Source organism: Rhea americana, unplaced genomic scaffold (assembly GCF_003343005.1).
Source record: "Rhea americana isolate MKP2758 unplaced genomic scaffold, rheAme1 scaffold_1, whole genome shotgun sequence".
Lineage (NCBI taxonomy): Eukaryota > Metazoa > Chordata > Aves > Rheiformes > Rheidae > Rhea > Rhea americana.
The window spans coordinates 16424223-16441933 of record NW_028185038.1 but is presented as its reverse complement, the minus strand read 5'-3'; the positions used below and the strand labels follow the sequence as shown (position 1 = coordinate 16441933).

At 48.0% G+C, this 17711-nt stretch overlaps 1 protein-coding gene across 4 annotated transcripts in view; it reads left to right on the top strand.

Annotated features, from left to right (window-relative positions):
* The window catches only part of PFKFB3 (6-phosphofructo-2-kinase/fructose-2,6-biphosphatase 3), a 45185-nt gene extending 27480 nt beyond the window's left edge, over window positions 1–17705 (top strand). For 2 of the 4 annotated variants that reach the window (XM_085299598.1, XM_085299591.1), the window contains exons 2-15: window positions 1323–1448; window positions 1895–1991; window positions 2325–2391; window positions 3054–3128; window positions 3434–3490; window positions 5100–5224; window positions 5786–5993; window positions 7319–7465; window positions 7821–7925; window positions 8898–9027; window positions 9234–9296; window positions 9465–9529; window positions 11104–11274; window positions 15533–17705. In XM_085299598.1, coding sequence (XP_085155724.1) covers window positions 1323–1448; window positions 1895–1991; window positions 2325–2391; window positions 3054–3128; window positions 3434–3490; window positions 5100–5224; window positions 5786–5993; window positions 7319–7465; window positions 7821–7925; window positions 8898–9027; window positions 9234–9296; window positions 9465–9529; window positions 11104–11274; window positions 15533–15562 — 1466 coding nt within the window. In that variant the 3' untranslated portion in view covers window positions 15563–17705. Of the gene's footprint in view, window positions 1–1322; window positions 1449–1894; window positions 1992–2324; window positions 2392–3053; window positions 3129–3433; window positions 3491–5099; window positions 5225–5785; window positions 5994–7318; window positions 7466–7820; window positions 7926–8897; window positions 9028–9233; window positions 9297–9464; window positions 9530–11103; window positions 11275–12508; window positions 12532–14594; window positions 14733–15532 lie in introns of those variants that run through there. The other 2 variants (XM_085299615.1, XM_085299606.1) reach the window with 2 other exon arrangements.
* The last annotated feature ends 6 nt before the right edge of the window (window positions 17706–17711 follow it).

Genomic DNA, 17711 nt, shown 5'->3' with positions numbered 1-17711 from the left:
AGAGAGATAAGTCACTTGTATATATCTGCTTTTAAATGTTCTTGCTTCTGCAGCTCACTAATAGTGTTATGACCCTGTATGTCTTCAGGAAAGCGGTTGGTTGTATTTGCTTGTGCATTAGCTTGAAAGCTAGCAGAGGTTTTTTGGAGATTGCTCTCTGAGGGTTATCTCAGTCTTGTAGGGCAGTGCAGGCCTATGTGTTTGGGTTTTTTTTTGTTTGTTTGTTTTAGCACAGTGGCCACGTCCGAAATCTTTGGGTTTTTTTGTTTGCTTTTCGGGGGGATTTTTGTGGGGGTGTTTTTGGTCTCTTTTTTTTGTTTTAATTTATTCTCTCCACCAAACCAACCTACAATGATCAGGGAGGCTCCGTGAGGCTGGATGAAATTATGTAGGCTGTAAGAGCGAGGGGAAAATGTGAACAAGGCCTGTGTTATTGAAGTGGGCTCCCTGGGTGCTGGTTAGCCCGATCTCCCCGTGCTGCCACCCGAAGCCTTGGTGGGTGCTGCCGCTTGGGTCCGTGGGTGGCCGCGTTGCCGTAGCCACTGGGGTGAGTGCTCGCCAGGCACCGGCTCCACTTGGGCACCTGCCATCCCTGTGTGCTGGGCTGTCGGGAAAGTCTTTGGACGGGAAACGGTGTCGCCAAGACCTGCTTTGGCTGAGATCTTCCTGAGCCTTCATGAACCCTGCCAAGGAARGGATCAGCATCCGCAAGGTCACATCAGTCAGCAGCATCCTCGGGCAAACCTTTCTCAGTTTKTGCTGCAAGGGTTTCTGTGTTTAAATCCAGTGAAAACTGAGAACTCTACCAAATCCTTGGTCATCCTTTCAGTTTTCATAAAATTGGCAAAACTATGAGAATAGGTTGCATTTACCTTGATTTCTCAAGTTAGAAAACTGAGGTGTAGAGGTTCTTGGAGGTTACTTARTCCTTTTCTCATGTTTCAGCCATTAGGATATCCTGGTTTTGTCTTAGCTGTCAGTCTGTGGCTTCCATCTCTGACCTTGGTGGCACCTGGGTGAATTTGGRTCAGCATGGCTGTTCTGCCTCACTGCTAGGTGGCCATGGAGCCAGCTGCTATCCATCCCTGCTCCTACATGTTCATTTAGTATCTCTCATTGCAAAAATGAGTCGATAGGTTCACTGGTTCAGTTGTCCAGGCTTGTAGGAAGCTGAGGCACTGGGGAGAAGGTGGTGCATGAGGAACACTTGATTTTCCTCTAGCTGCCAAGGAACTGGATTAAAGCAAGTGCTTCGTGGGATTGACACAAGATRAACTGGCAGATTAATGCTTATTTGTGTTGTTTTCTCTTCTTTCTTGTAGCCTGTGGGCCACAGCTTGCCAATTCACCCACYGTGATAGTGATGGTTGGCCTCCCAGCCCGTGGGAAGACCTACATCTCCAAGAAGTTGACTCGCTACCTCAACTGGATTGGTGTCCCTACGAAAGGTGAGGCCTTTGGAGTTCTTTAGGGTGGTGCAGCCATAGGAGACTTTTCAAAGATCACCCTGGTAAAGGTGTCCATGTCATTAAGTCCCATCTGCTGCAGTAGATGTTGCTCCTTCACATGGAGACCAAGGGACGGCCTTTTGCTCCAAGGATGTCTCTGCTCAGTGAACAGCTGGARAGCTTCATCCATGGGAGCAGTCATAGCTGAAAATTAAGCTGTGCCGCCCTCCTCCATGCTTGGGCTCTGACCTGAAGAGCAACCCTCTCCAGGGTGTTGCTCTGGGCCATGGGCAGGGGACCAGCGAGGTTTGCAGGGCTGGCACTCTCTATGCATGACAAGGGGAGGTGGGGATTCCCAGCTGCCTGCCTCCCTCCCGTGGTGGGAGCTGGCTGAACCCAGCTGATGCTTCTTCTTGGCTTTGATGGTCTTTGCCTTTCCCGTGCAGTTTTCAATGTGGGAGAATATCGCCGCGAGGCAGTGAAGCATTACAGCTCCTACGACTTCTTCCGCCCTGACAACGAGGAGGCCATGAAAGTCAGGAGGTAAAAGCGGGTGCTGCGGCTGCCTGGTGCCCAAACGGGTGGTGAAGCCTGAGGCCAGAGTGGGTTTCCCCCTGGGACATGCCAGACGGAAAGACTGGAGCTGAGACCTCCCTGGCCACCCAGCGAGGGCCTGATCGCCGCTGAGGCTTCGCCCGCTCGGTCCTATGGATTTGGCRTGCTCAGCTCACAGTTTTTAGGCAAGCTGAGGACATCGTCCTGCTTGGGAAGGGGGACCGAAAGGAGGGGAGGGGGCGTGGGAAAGGTCTGCGTGCTGGCAGACGCGAGCATCTCAAAGGATATCAGGAACACGCGACTGTCGCCTCTCTTTTGCAGGCAATGTGCCCTAGCTGCCTTGCGAGATGTCAAGCTGTACCTGACYGAGGAGGCTGGCCAGATTGCGGTGAGTTTGGAGAAACCCTTTGCTGTATTTGATTGTAAAGGAATTCCTGGTTCCTGCACAGTTTATGCTACTCCAGCTATGCTACCTGGAGAAAAAGGGGTTGCCTGGGCCTTTTGCACCCTCATCTTGCACTGTTGACATCATGGGTGCATTTTGCTTTAAACCCAAAATTGAAGCTGTGGATCTTGCGTGAGCTCAAAAAAAGTTTTTTTTAATTCCTTTTTTTTTTCATTCAGTGTATCCCCTGTATATACCCCCATATATCAAAATGTTTCCTTCTTTTGAAGCTGAGCATTGTAATCAGCAAATGCTCTAGTGCCTCCCATCCATTCCTCAGGGACTATTTTAGTGTGTCTGTTGGTTATCCCCCCTGTATTTTGGGGCTGGGTTTCAATGGAAGGCACTTTCAAGCCATCACATTTGCCTGCTGGTCTCCCCAGTAACTTCTGAGCCCTCTGGCCCATTTGAGCGAGACGGGATGYTCCCGAGGAGATGCAGTTCCCGTGAGTTCCTTGATGCCCTTAATGAGAGAGAGAACTGTGAATTGTGTGAGCTTGGCTCTTGCAAAATATCTGCTGATCCACTTGGATTTAGGTTGAGGAAGGGATTGGTGGGAAACGCAGCATTCTTAAATGTTAAACCAAATATATGTGTTTCTAAAGGTTTTTGATGCTACCAATACAACACGAGAGAGGMGAGGGATGATCTTAAACTTTGCCAAAGAAAATGGATTCAAGGTTGGTACCATTAGGCTGCCCCTGGTACTGCATAGTTCCCCTTAACATATTGTTGACCTAACTTTTTCTCTGTAACATAATGTCCTCGTGATGCTCCTGTGTAAGAGGGAGTGCGGTTTCCCAGTTGGATTGATCACAGATGTAAAATGCTTCCTTCCTTCCCGGTCTAAAGCCTCAGAGAAGAARGGGGAAGGGAGTGGGGCTGAGGGTGAGCTCTGTGGGTTGAGCCCGGATTGAGTGAGGAGCTGCCTGAATGCTGTAAACCTTGTTTCTGGCCTTCAGGTGGGTTTTACTTTGCTTTGTAGGTGTTCTTCATTGAGTCAGTCTGCAACGATCCCACTGTGGTAGCTACCAATGTTATGGTAAGTGTGGAAACATCTTCTTAAAAAAACTTTTATATAGTGTGGTTTCTATTTATTTATTTATTTCCCTCCCCCTTGGCCTGTACCAGAGCCAGTCAGTTGAGGGGTTAGGAGGTTTTTGTCTTTTTCTGATTTATTTCTCCTGGAATGAGAGAGGAACTCTTATCTCCCTTGACCCAGGGCCAGCYACCTGGATGTAATGAATCCAAAAATTGTCTTAGCCTTTTGCCAGCACTGTCCCATTCTCCTTTTCAAGTTACATGTTGACATGTAACTTAACATTGAGGGGAGAAATGCATTCTCATGAAGTAGGCTTCAGTGACCACAAACTCCCAGTTTTTGGAAGWGATGAGTGTGGTTTGGGGGTTTAAAGCCCATCGGAGAGTAGTCAGACTTAGTGTTGTCAGCCACATAGTGTTTCAAAATGTATTTGGGGTCTGCTTGGAGAAGAACAGCAGCCAAGCTTAGAGGTTTCTCGCCACTAGCTGAAAACTTGACTGGGAAAGCAACATAAAACACTGCTTTGCAGGTTCCTTTGGGAGATGCTGGATCTTTGATCTCCCACCATCAGCAATGCCCCTTTGCCCGGTAGATTTGGCTAGGGCAGAGAGAAGCTAATTAGTCTATTTAGTTATAATTAACTGTAATGGAAGTCCTTTTCTCCACTGGGCTGTGWTCTAGCCTTATTTCCGGTTGTATGTCTGAACTTCGAGTTGTTTTTACACTGTCTAGGAATGCATTGCAAGATCTCCAAAGCCTGTGAGATCATTTTGTTGGGGTTTATTCCTGCCCCACAGGCTCCACCATGGGCACCCAGGGTAGRGGGTGAAATCATGGCATTTGCTCTTGCTGGTAGCTGATGCCCCATGGCAAGCTACCAGCTTACTGTAAGTCTGCATACAAAATCCTCTTCCTGATACTAATAAAATGCTCAGTTTGATATATCTTCCCCCTCCCCCACCCCTTTCTCTAAAACATCCCAAAGCTGGATTTTTGCAAGATCCCTTTCTTTGATAGAAACTAGTGCTTGAAGGGGGAGAGAATGAACTACTAGCCTTTATGTAGGCTTCTGCTTCACAAAGCACTGCAACTGAATGGTGGTAGCATCAGTGCAGAAAATACACAGGCAGAGCTTCATCCAGGAAGATTCTAGATATCTGTATTGCTCGCTTCTAGCATCTTTCACCCCAGTTATCTTGAAGCAAATCATCCACGGAAGGAGGTCAAATGCTGTTATCCTGCTACCTCAGATGGGAAACTGAGGCACCGCCAGGTTGCCCTGTAACTCCTGGGAGCTGTATTTGCTCACAAAGCTGAGGACAAATGTCTTTTCTAAAATCATGYACTTTCCACTCTCTATACCAGAAATGCAATGACTTATACCAGGTCTGCTCATCTTGTGCTTAGCTTTGGGTCTAGTTTGCTTCTTCTCCACCTCACTATAAAYGAGGTGAAGAGGCCCAGGTGACAGCCGAGACTTGGCGTGATTTGAAACCTGATATTTGCGTAGGAGGATTGTTGTGAGCTGCAGACGGGGCGACAGTCTTCTCTGTCCGTTTTGGAAACTTTCCTGACGGCTCCTTTCGGTGTGCTTTCTCCCCTGCTGCAGGAAGTGAAGTTGTCCAGCCCTGATTACCGGGATTGTAATTCGACCGATGCCATGGAGGACTTTATGAAAAGAATCAATTGTTACCAGGCCAGCTACCAGCCACTTGACCCGGATGACTATGATCGGTAAGAAACTTTTGCTGACTTCCAAACAAGCTGACTTTGAAGGCCTTTTGTTTCCCAAGAAAGCAGCAATGAAATATGGAGCTACATTTCACTTCCTATTCAAGCACAGTCACGTATTTGAATAATGTCTGAGCCAAATCTCACTGTAAATTCAGGCTTCTTTCTCTGAGACTTGAAAGCACTATACTGTTTTTCCCAGCCCTATGCCAAGGAGTTGGGCATCCAAATCTTCCCAGGGCCTTCTGGGCCCAGAAATTCTTGTTTTAACTTGTGTGCCCTGTGTGGATGATGCTGCTCCATCCTGGGATGGAACTAACTCCCTACTAGGCTTATTAAATCTCCTTTACTGCTGCAAGAAGTGGCAATTGCACTGATGTTACTTAGCCCTCCATGAACTGCCATTACCTCTTGGCTACCTGTTAAAAACTGTTCACAGAAATCTTTCTAGCTGGGTGATTATATTGACTGAGGTATCTCACAACGTTGTTTTTTGAGGATGGTGTTTCCCGCTTTCTGCTTTTTCCTCTCACATCTCCCTAACTCTTGGTGTGCTTTCCCTAGGGAACTTTCTCTCATCAAAGTCATTGATGTTGGCCGGCGGTTCCTGGTCAACAGGGTTCAGGATCACATCCAGAGCAGGATTGTTTACTACTTAATGAACATCCATGTCCAGCCTCGCACCATTTATCTCTGTCGGCATGGTGAGAGCGAGTTCAACCTCAAGGGGAAGATTGGAGGTGACTCGGGGCTTTCTAACAGGGGCAAAAAGGTAAGGGAGGAYGAACTATTTCCCTATGGCTTGTGGGAGAGATTAGGCTGTAGGAGAGATTTGGCTGCAGGAGATGCAAAGAGCATCTTTGAGGCCATCTACAGTGCTCGGGGGTTGCCTACAGGGCTGGCTAAATTTAGGCTTGAGCCTGGGCTCAGACCAAGATGCTTCAGCTCTTCACATTGACTATGTGCCTGCATGTAGGTGGGGCTGACAAAGGTTGGGCTGCAGACCTCCCCAGGAGAGAAGGGCAGGGGTATCTTCACTGCTTGAGTTTAGATCCAGACATTGGTTCAGATCTAGGATAGGCAGTGTGGGATGCGCTGCAGCCGTGTTGCACGCCCACTGAGGACTACACTACTCTTCAGTAGGGCTAGCCTGCTCAAATGATGCTTTCAGATTGCTCACAAATCAGTTCTTCAAGAAGATGGGCAAGGGAGCTGCTCCAGGAAAACTGAATAATTATTTTGACTTCCCGTACCATTTTGAAGCCCAAATAGAGTGACAAAGATGAAGTTATCTGAGATATGACTATTATCAAAAACTACAGGATAAATCAGATTAGCTCTGTTTATGACAAAGCTATGACTACAAGAGGTCTAGGATCTTCCATAAGAGTCAGCATAAGAGTCCAAGTTGTGGTGCTATTTCTTGATCCTGGTGCAGCTGCTTCATGGCTTGAGGTGATGACCTTGTCCTCTGCCATTCTCYRRTCTCCTACCCTGGCAGTCATTCCTYATGAGCTTTTAGCTGTTATGGAGATCTACTTTTACTGGCTGACCAGGGCCTCATCACAACTTTCATGGACACTTAGCCCTCGCTTTTCATCCCTCTGCTTTCCATGATCTTCAAAACTGCCTCAATTTACTTTAATTAGTAAGTTAGGCTCATGCAAGCAGTGCATTCTTTGTTGAATGGTCAGATTCTCATCAGTCTATTACCTGGTCGAACAAGCTGACAAGCATTACTCCAGTACATCTGGAAAAACTGTCTCCCGCTGCTTCTGGGAAATGCAGCAGTAGGACATGTCRCAAAACCAAGGAATCTATCTCTGACCCAATCAACCAGAATTTGTCCTGAATTCAGCTGATTTTAGTATAATGCAAACACTTTAATCCCAATTGACAGGCAACAGTGAGATGATGTATGTGGCCCTTGARGATCCATGTGTATGATGCCACTATGCACCTCACAGCATGAAGCCAATACATCTGGCTTCAAAAGTGTAAGAGGAGCTGGAGAAGGAAACGCTTATTAGGAAGGAGGGAGGAAGGCTCTGTGGGAAGTTGTGGTTTAGGAATCAACCTCTTCTTCGTGTCCCACAGTTTGCATTGGCACTGAACAAGTTTGTTGAGGAGCAGAACCTAAAGGATCTCAAAATCTGGACCAGCCAACTAAAGAGGACAATACAAACGGCAGAAGCTCTCCAGCTGCCTTACGAGCAGTGGAAGGCACTCAATGAAATAGACGCTGTAAGCAACCTTGATTGTAATAGGAACAGCCAGATCATGCTGATTGGGGGTTGGTAGAAGGGGTGATAGCACTGGTCTTTTCATTTTTGCCTAAATCTCTTACTTGGGGAGAGTTTAAGGAAAGGGGAAGAGAACACTTTCTTCTCTAGTATSTGCAATTTGGCTTCTTGTCTTAGCTCTACCTTATACAGATACTCTTAAGATGTTGGTTATGATTTCTGCTTGGTACTGCTATRTTGCTGAGTACTGAGGGGGTTAAAGGCAGTTTGTTTGGGAGAAGGGTTGAATGCTGGGTGGATCGGCACCAGTTGATCTGAACGCGATCAGTAACCTCATGGATGTCCTATCCTGGCAGGGTGTATGTGAAGAAATGACATATGAAGAGATCAAGGAGCAGTATCTGGAGGAATTTGTTTTACGTGATCAGGATAAATACTATTACCGCTATCCTTCTGGGGAGGTAAGTCTGAAAGGAGACCCTTGGAAATGTAACTTTGACTTAAAAACCAGCATTTTTGTTTTCACATTGTTCTATACATTCAGATTAGGGCAGTAGAGGAGAAACAGGTGCTTTCAGAAACCAGAGTCCAGAAGGGTCAGGGCTCTCATTTGCCTTCTGCTTTCAGCTCATGTAAGATCATGGTAGGGAAAGATCTCATTAAAGAACGTATCATTTAACAAACTGTCCCACTTACTTCATAGAAAATTTGTTGGGGCGTTTGGAGGTTTCTGGTGCATTCCACGTGCTGTGTTGCTTTAGAGAAGTGATTTCTAGACCTGCTGTCTGTGTCATTTGCTGAGGGTTAATGGATCCATTTGTTCCTGACATGAGGATCATGATTTGCCTTTGAGGTGTGAATCAATGAGGTGTTAATTGGTGTCAGTTCTGGATGATATCTTAGGTTGTACTATGCTTTTAATCCCTGAATTAAAAGCTATGTATATAGATATTTGAGAAAAATTAATGTTTGGAGACATCCTAGTGACAGTAGGCCCAGCAGGAGAAAGTCTGAGGACGTCTAATGCTGACTCTGGACATCTATGGTTTCTTTTGGATACCTATCTTGGTTCTTCATGAATTTAGCCCTTTAAAATGCTTTATCTCCAGAATGCTTCAGACCTTTCAGAACTTATAAACCTGTCAGATTTCAAGGCCATGGAGAGAGAATGTCTGAAGCCTTGATGTAGCTATTGCCTACCTTAATAGACTCTTTGCAACTGTGGTTCAGACATGAAGAGCTTCTTTATCCCTTGGCTATAAGAAATAGCTACATTCCAGAATGGTCCAAAATTGAGGCTTTGAATTTTGTTCATTTTTAGCAATAATTACATTGGTTTAGGTAGAAGCATAAATTTGATGGACAAGGACAATGACCATTTCTTGTAAGGTCCTCATTTTCCTGATGTCCATCTCCCTGCCCTTTTCTCTCAGTCTTACCAAGATCTAGTGCAGCGTCTAGAGCCAGTCATCATGGAGCTGGAGAGACAAGAGAATGTCCTTGTGATCTGTCACCAGGCTGTTATGCGCTGTCTCCTGGCTTACTTCCTCGACAAGAGTGCAGGTGAGCTCCCTTTACCCACCAATGAGAACATTCTCCTGCCTGGGTAGGTGATACGGCTTGGAGGAGATGAGATGTGTGCATGTCTGTGCAGGGTCTGGAGTGTGCATCTCTTCGTACAGGGTAGCCACAGGTGCTGAGGAGCAAGGTGTTTGAGTCACCTGTTGGAGAGGGCGTAGGATAACCTATCTGCTTTGCTTTCTCTGCAGATGAAATGCCCTACCTGAAATGTCCCCTTCACACAGTGTTGAAGCTGACTCCGGTAGCCTATGGTGAGTGGCATTTCTCCTTGACATGTTGAGGTACTTGACTTGCACTTCATATCTGAATCCAGGCTGCCTCTGGGAGATGGTCAGATATCTGGTTTTGAGCATCTCATAGCATCTGGTGACTGCTGAGTTGTTGATGCCCTCTCTGTCTCCGTATGTTCCCTTCTGCAGGCTGCCGGGTGGAATCCATCTTTCTGAATGTTGAAGCAGTGAACACCCATAGGGAACGGTCAGAGGTGAGTGTTGCTTTTCCTCAAAGCCATACTTTGGTCTACCTTCTTTCTCCTATGGTCACACAGCAGCAAGGACTCTGGGGGGTGGCCATGGCGAGAACTGCTTAGCTAGAGGCTCAAAAGTGCCACTGGAGAACTGGAGCATCAGATGGGTTCTTGCCCATCTGCGGTTCCCTTGCAAAGGGAAAGAGGACTGTTGCATGTGCCTGCTTGCTGGTACGTTTGCCCAGATTAAAGCTGGCCTATATCCCATGGAAAGGTCCTTCTTGGTCTTTGTATTTTGCCTGTACAGTCATTCATTCTTCTGAGTGAGATTGGAGCCATGGATGAAGAAGGTGACTTCTCCAAGCTCTCCCAGTAGATTAGCAGTGTTCAGGGCCAGCAGTTTGCTGAGCTATTTCTGCCTTCTTGTTTTTTTTCGCTCACCCATGGTTTTGCATGGTTGCCGCAGGGGTAGRTATGCTGGGCCAGTAGATGCTGGTGGAAGGAGATCCCTTGTGCTTGCATGGTGCAGAGGAAGGGGATGAAACGCCCTGTAACACAGAGTCAATGCACTTTGTGTGACTACCACAGGGTCTGAGGCCAGAGCAGGGGAACACCTGTGTGGTGGTTGGGCTGGGAGGACACAGCACTGCTGCAGGAAGGAGTGTTGGGAGCAGAGGAAGGCACCTGGCTCCAGAGGCCACACTGGGGGGGCTGGTGTCCCTTGGGCCAAGATGCAGCAGGGATGAGGTGCTGTGCCCTTTTGGTTTGTGTGCGGTATTGACATGTGCCCAGCTGGTGGGTGGTGGATGGTCAGACCTGTCCCCTTTTGGGGCAACTTCTTTTCTTTGCTTGCTGACCTCAGCAGGCAGTAGCATCTCAGCTGCCTCTCTTTCCCTGTGGAGGAAGCCAATCCTTCCTCCTGGCATCTGGGCCTTGGACTACTTCCAAGAGACCCATGCGGTGCAGTTAGGATGGAGCTTTGATTCCTCTGCTTGGCTTTGAAGGCACTGCTCCTCCATCCCCCATCGCTTGAATTCAAGATTCTTGTGGTACCAATCCTCACTGGCTACTCGGTCTGATTTCCTGAGTCCTTCTTGCTAGCCCAGGCTGGCTCATCTTTCCTATTCTTGCTTTCACACCTCTCCCTGAGTCAGAGAGAACAGCTTGGAGGAGGAGACTGATGGGCACATCTTGCTCTAGTGTCTCTGTCGTGCTCAGGTCATGGCCTTTTACCACTATTATGTTTTTTTAATAAAGTATATTTAATTTTTTTGTGGGCATAGGCTCAGGAGAGGAGAAAATTCATCTCATTTGGAGTGCAGGGCCTTATTTTCCCCTCCCCTTCTTGGGAAATCACGCTGTGTTCTTGAACTTTTTCATCAAATTTTTTTTGGGGGTATCCAAAGCCTTTCAATGCATCCAAGTTGCCCTTTGCATGTCAACAGCGATTGTGGGGGGAAAAGTAGAGGCTGCTTTAAAAAGAAAACAACCAAAAAGAAAAAAAAAACACCTGCTTCTTTAACTGTCGCCTTCTTCCCTTTTCTTTATTTTTTATTTATTTATTTATTTTTCTTTGTCTCACTCTAATTTAGGAAGCAAAGAAGGGACCTAACCCGCTCATGAGACGTAATAGCGTTACCCCTCTAGCAAGCCCAGAGCCCACCAAAAAACCTCGCATCAACAGCTTTGAGGAGCATGTGGCTGTTTCTTCCGCCCTGCCAGGCTGTGTTCCTCAGGAAGTGCCCTCGCAGCTGCCGGGACAAGTTAGTTGAACTCTTTTTGTTGTTGTTCTTGTCGTTTATTGTTTGTCGTCTTCCTTCTGTCGCTCCTGAATCTGGGGAACGGCTCTCACTTTGTCTCCATCTGTGCTGCTGTTTGAGATGTATTAATCATCCCATGGCTGCTGTCCCCCCACACTGGGTTGGCTTCAGGAGCACCCAGTGAATTTTGATTTGGAGAACATCACAAAGCCCCAAAGATCTGGGCTGAATCAACTACATTATCTAAAAGGGTGCCTCTGCATCCCCCATCTGACCTCTGGGGTGTCAGTCCCTGAGGAACTGCTCCTGGGAGCAGACGAGACCAAAAGATTTGCCCTGGCTCTGCTCAGCCCCCRGTGTAGTCCTAGGTATCACAATAAAGCAGATGTTCTTGTGCTTCCCTCACGGAGCCACCAGGGCCCATCTTTGCCTGCAGATCTCTGCTCCTTCCTGGAGCACTAGGCAAAATGAACCAAAAATGAGCAACAGCAGTCTTTGATAGTGCTGGGCATGGGGAGCCCTGTCACCTCCTGTGGCCCTGGGTGCAGCTGCTGTGGTACCTGCCTTTTAGGCCGAATGGATTTGACTAACTCTAGGTTGGCCACCCAGCCTGGTGGGAGCCAGCTGCTCCTTGCAGGATCTGCCTGTATGTCCTCTCCTCTTCTGACCATTTTTGAAGAGTTGTGGCCCAAACCTTGCTTGATGCCCATTTCTCCAGGAACAAAGCACCCTTCCCTCTCCTGGCTGAGGAGCTGGGATGACACCTCTAAAGGCCTTCTGAGCAGCTCTAGGTGTATAGGAATGCTGTCGCCATGCTGCCCTTCCCACTAGCTGCTTTTTGGATCTTCCTGTCTCGCCTGTCAATTCTTCAAGTGCCCTGTTGTCYGTGTTGTCTGGTGTCCTCTTGCCCCTTCCTTGGCCAGGCCCCTGTGGAGGTTAGGAAGGATGCTGCATTCCTTAGAGCTCCTCCAACCTGTGTTGAGCATTGCCTGCTCTGCTTGGTGGCAGTCTTGCATTAACATTTCCATCCTGGTTAGTTCTAAAYGGGGCAGCTTGTTTGTGTCTCGGCTTTGGGAGGCTCTGCTTGGGCTGGTGGAGTCTTCTAACTAACCCTCCACTGGCTTAGGTTTTGGAAACGCGCTCTGCTCAGGTGCCCCTTGTGGACATCAAATGTCCTTTGCCCTTCTTGCGCTGCATTACTGACACCTCTCTTTCCATTCTCTCTGTCTCTTTACAGCCTTTACTAGGGAAGGCATGCCTGTAAGTACCTTCTTGCATCTTATCCCCCTCCCATCCACTTTCTATATCTCTTGCCATTCCACTGATCATTTTGTTGTTGCTGTGAAACTGAGCTGGGGCATGGTTTTTGAGTTAATATGTCTGTGTGTGAGTGGAATTTGGATATGCGTTAGGAAAGGTGAAGATGAGACTATGGATGCTGTTTTATCCGACCTGTATTCTGGCTTGATTAAAACATCCTGGTTGTGTTGGGAAATCARGCAAGTTGTCACCTGCCCTCTACTGACACTGTCTAAATTTCCTACCTTCTTCCTTGTCAGGCAGTGCCTGGGAGATGCTAGTGGATTTTCATTGAGCTATTTCCTCTGCACAGCACTTTAATGTAGGTGATGGATCCAGGTTGTCTGTCTTTCCGGTGGGCTCCTGGTTGCATATAACCCTTTTATTTGCTTTTATTTCAGTGCCTGGTAGGGTTTCATTGCCTGCGTGGGAGCAGGAGCATGTTTTTAGAGTTGGGCTGACCCTGAGTCCTTACACCTGTAGTTTCCCCAAACTGGATTTGGGGAATAGTCTGAGGTGGCTTGGGCAGACTGGACAAAATGACATTGTGCTCCTGTAGCTCTAGCCAGGAGGCAAGAAGCCTTGAGCATTTAATGCACAAGTTAGGAACAGTCAAGGCTTCAGCAGCTTGGATCAGTGCTGATAAATCCTTGGGAAGTAGGAACAGGACAACTGGTTAAAGGTGGAGCTGTCTGACTTTGTTTGTGCTACATCATTGAGTTGAGAGCAGCAGTGCTTGGAAGCTGTGCTCAAATGTCTTCTCAAAGGCCACAGTGTGGTATGTGTGGGTGTTCTATTTTTTTTTTCTTCCCCTCCCCTCTTTCTTTTCCTGGTTTGGTGACAGACTATGAAGGAAGCTAATAGGCACTGGCTGGTTGTCAGCAGTGTGCTGGGGTTGAGCTGAGGATGGGGCAGTGTGTCGGGGCCAGTTTGCCTTCCCTAGACTGCTTTGCAGCAGCCTATGTGCATGCCTATCCTGTTTCATTTTGTGGGCTGAAGTGGGGGAGATTTGCTGTTAACCAGCTGGGTCAGAATTCAATACTGCTTGCACGTAACAGCTGATGAACCTCACATTTCTTCCCTTTTAGAGTAAATCCTTTGGGGAAAAGGGAGGTTAGAAATATCAGACTTAGCTTTGCTCACAGATACATTGGGGAAATGCAACCTGCTGCTACCTGGTGAATGCAGAGGTTGAGCTGCTCAGCATRGCATGCACGCCTGCTCTCCTCCCCATGCTGCTCATAGGTGCCAAAACTCATGATGAAGTGTTTGGTCGTCTTGGGTTGCCTTGAAGGTATTTTTGTCTTTATCCATCCCTACCTCCACCTTTTTTCCTGTCTGTGCTGTAATAAAAAGCACTGTGTGCCTCAGTACTTTCTGGGGCACCAAAAGTGCACTCTCTGTTGTTGATTTTGCAGCCTTTGGGAGGTACTTGTGTGATGGTTTGGTAGCAAAGAGCTCTGCCGGACCAGGCGATGATGGCTATGTATCCCAGGTGTAGGCCTGGAGGAGCGAGTTAAAATCTCCAGCTGCTGGGGGCCTGCTTCAACCCACCTAGTGCTGGATTTAGAGACTGCTTTTGAGGGAGCCAAGAGGAGGATCCCTTAAACCAAAGAGGGTTTAGGGAGGTACAAGTTACCTCCCTTCCTGATTTGCATCTACGGYAGTGTGAAAGCTGCGCTGACATCCACAGTTCCTCTGCATTGGCTTTGCTGGCGGCGAGGGTCCTGGTGCGAACACGGCTGGTGTGGCACAAGCCCCCTGTCCCCACCTGTGGGCTGCCACAGGGCCAGTGAAACCCCTGYAGAGCCTGGGAACACCTGAAAGTCCTCCTGGCTGTGGGCTCAAGCCCTTGGGGAGCTGATGGCCGAGCACAGCTGGGCCACGGGATTGACCAGCGAGATGGTTTCTTGTCCTTGTGCTTGGTCTGCGATCCAAGGCGTGCTTTTTAACAACGGTCCAATTTACAGTTTCTCCTCCTCCTCCCCTTCCCTTTTTCTCCCCTTCACTTTTCATGCTTAAAGACGGCCCGTTTGTCATTTTCTCAAAGTTTTCTCTTTACTAATATTTCCAAGGTAAATGGTTGTGGTGCATGTGGCTTTCCTAACCCTGTCGCTGTAGATAACACAGAGCAGTTCAGCCCTCTGCCTCGTAGCTTGTGTTGTGGGTCCAGCTGCAATTCCTCTTGCTTGTAAGAGGCAATTTAGGTAGCTTTTAAAAAAGTGTGTGTGTGTGTATATATATGAATATATATAGTGTTGAGAAACCTTCCTAACCCTTTCCTGCCTCTTTTTCAACCCCCTCTTTCCTGTAGCTTTGTGAATCAGAAAATATCCCTGTTGCAATGACTCCTTGGCCTTCTCCTCTAATGGATGCTCCCCTTCTGACCACTGCTCTCTGTGGTGGTGCTGGCTTGCTTTTTAGCTTGTTGTCTCTGTTTTTTGTGGTCTTCAAGGCTTGCAGCTTTGCCATGCATTAGCGAATGTCCTGTGTGGGTGCCCTAATGCCTGTAGTGGAGGGGTGCTGGGGGTCTCTGCAGCGGGTGGGTTTTTTTTTTTTTATACAGCTGTAGGTGCAGGGCATCAAAGGATGTCATTGGGGCGTGGTCAAGGGTGGGCAGATGGTGACTTCTTTTCCCAGCATAACTGGGGGCCTTGACTTTTAGCTCAGGTTTTTGGAGTTTGGGATGTGCCAAATCCATGCCTGGCAGTTAAACTCAGGCGGTGCACAGGGGGCCAACAGAGGAGGTGGTCAAACTCCCTCGTCTTTCTCCTCCAGTGGATGATGTCCTCTCCCTCCATGGTGGATGCTTTGTAGTGCCCTGTGTTGTGGCTTTCTGTCTCCCGCCCCCACACTTCTTTTTTTGCATGCGGAAAGACGTGGCCGCGTCCCCAGCCGAGCTGGGGGGTGTCCGTGTTGCCACGTGCAATGTCCAACCCGTCTCCTCTTGTCTCCTTTGCAGAACATGAACAACTCTCAGAAGCCGTCGTGACTCGGTCGGCGCGGTCCTGAGCCCACCAGCGACGCCGGCTCCTATCCCATCGTCATTTCTGCAGCTTGCTTGTAATCCGCTCTCCTCGGCCTGCGGCTGCTTCCACCCCCGAACCTGTTCACCTGCGAGCCGCTCCATCGAGCAGGGACACCACCGAGCAACTGGGAGGAGGAGGAGGAGGAGCCCCTGGGGCAAAGGTGGTTTCACCACCCCGAATCCGGAGGCTGCGGCTCTGTGCCGCTYTCCTCTCCGGCGCGCTGGTCTGTCGTAGCAAGCTGTAAAGTGCTTCTCGTGCACGGGAGGTTTCCAGATTTAATTTTCATGCGTAGGCAATTTTTTTTTAATCTACTTTTGTATAGATGATTGGTACTGATCCATCTTGTGGTGGAGTGTATATACATGAATGATATGGGGTTAGCAGAGAGATGGGGTTGGGGGGGACAAAGGGGCTTTTAATTTTTTTTCTATTATTATTATTATTATTATTGTTATTACTACTACTACTGGTGGTATTATTATTTTTTCATGAAGGCCCCTAACGCACTGTGCTGCTGTCCTTCATGCTGCAGCCTGTCACATGCACACGTCTGGTCTCACCGAGCACGCGAGATGCACGCAAAGAGGGCAACAGGCCATTGCATGAAGTCCTTCAAGGCAAAAACTGCTACTTTTAACCAAAAAAAAAGAGGTGGGGGGGAAAGGAGGTTTGGAGGTGGTTTGGACCCCAGTGTCTTTGCAGGACACGCTAAGCTGGCTGTGTTCTGCAGATGTGCAAGTCTCTTGGAGGCGACCAGAGGTCTTGCTAGGGTGCAGAAGTTCATGTGTGGCTGGAAAACGCCACAGTGAGATACACTTATCAATGGCTTTTTGGCTTTACGATGTACGCTCGCGCACGCGTGTATATGAGTACATGTAGAAAGCGCTTAGTTTTTGCACTTTATTTGTGGCAGGAGCATAACTATTTCATTTTCTTCTGTTTTGTTTCTCCCCCCCCCAAGTCTTGTCCTTTGAACGGGGGAGCCTGGCCACCGCCTCTTATTTGGGGCTGGGAAGCTGAGCCGCCAGGTTGCAGCGGCGCGCGGGGCRAGCTGCCGAGCGTCGTCGGGGTTAGCTACCGCGATAACCCGCTCCCGGGGGGGGGAGCTTTCCTTTCCTTTCCTTTCCCCATGGTCTATCCCAGGCCACAAGACATGAAGTTAAAAATGCCAATCAACCACTACCGTTTTGTGCAAAAGTCTGTGGACACTGATTTTTGTTTTTTATTTTTTTTTCCTTTTTAGGGCTTTTTCTTTCCCCCCTTCTCCTTTTCCGAAAAGGGGAACCACAGTGCCTCCTGTACAGATGAAAAAAATGACTTTTTTTTTTTCTGCTTTTCCTTTCTTTCCTCATAGCTGCCTTAAAGGCAGGCTCCTCTGGGTGTGCTGTGTGCATTTAGTGCATTTAACACCTACCCTTTTGCTTCCTCCCCTCCCCTGAATTTAAGATGAGCTCGTTTTGGGAGGACGAGTCCCTTGCTTCCCCAGCCCGTTTCCTGGGGAGTTCCCTCTWTCTCCTCCTGCCACGAAAAGATAAGGTGGCAAATACGAGCATGTGACGTCCGGCTGCCCCATGTTTGATCCTGTAAACATGTAATTCTGCAGACTTTTTTTTTGCGTGTATTTGTGTGTGTGTATATACACGTTTTATATATACCTATATATAAATATATATATATATATATATAAATATCAACCACCACCAACAAAAAAACCCTAATGACCTGAAATGTCTTCCCCTCTCCCCCAGGGAAGGGGTGAGGGGGGAAAGGCAAATTTGTAATCTTTTGGTTCTTCAAACAAGAAGGAAATTGGGCTCTGAGCGGTGAAACAGTGCCCTCGTGCTGTGGGGCAGTGGGGGGCACTGGGCCAGCTGGGCTGCTCTCCTGCTGCCTGGGAAACTCGCTGCCAGYCGGATTTCGGGTAAACAGAGCCAAGGAGCGGGCAGTGATGCCACAGCCGAGGCGGGTGGTGAGAGGGGACTTGTTGAACCACACCAATGATTTTTTTTTTGTTTTTTTTTTCTTGTTCTATTTTCCTTTGTGATACTTGAATTTATTTTTTTATGATTTTTTTTTGATAGCAAAGCGCTGTTTATTTATTTAATGTATATT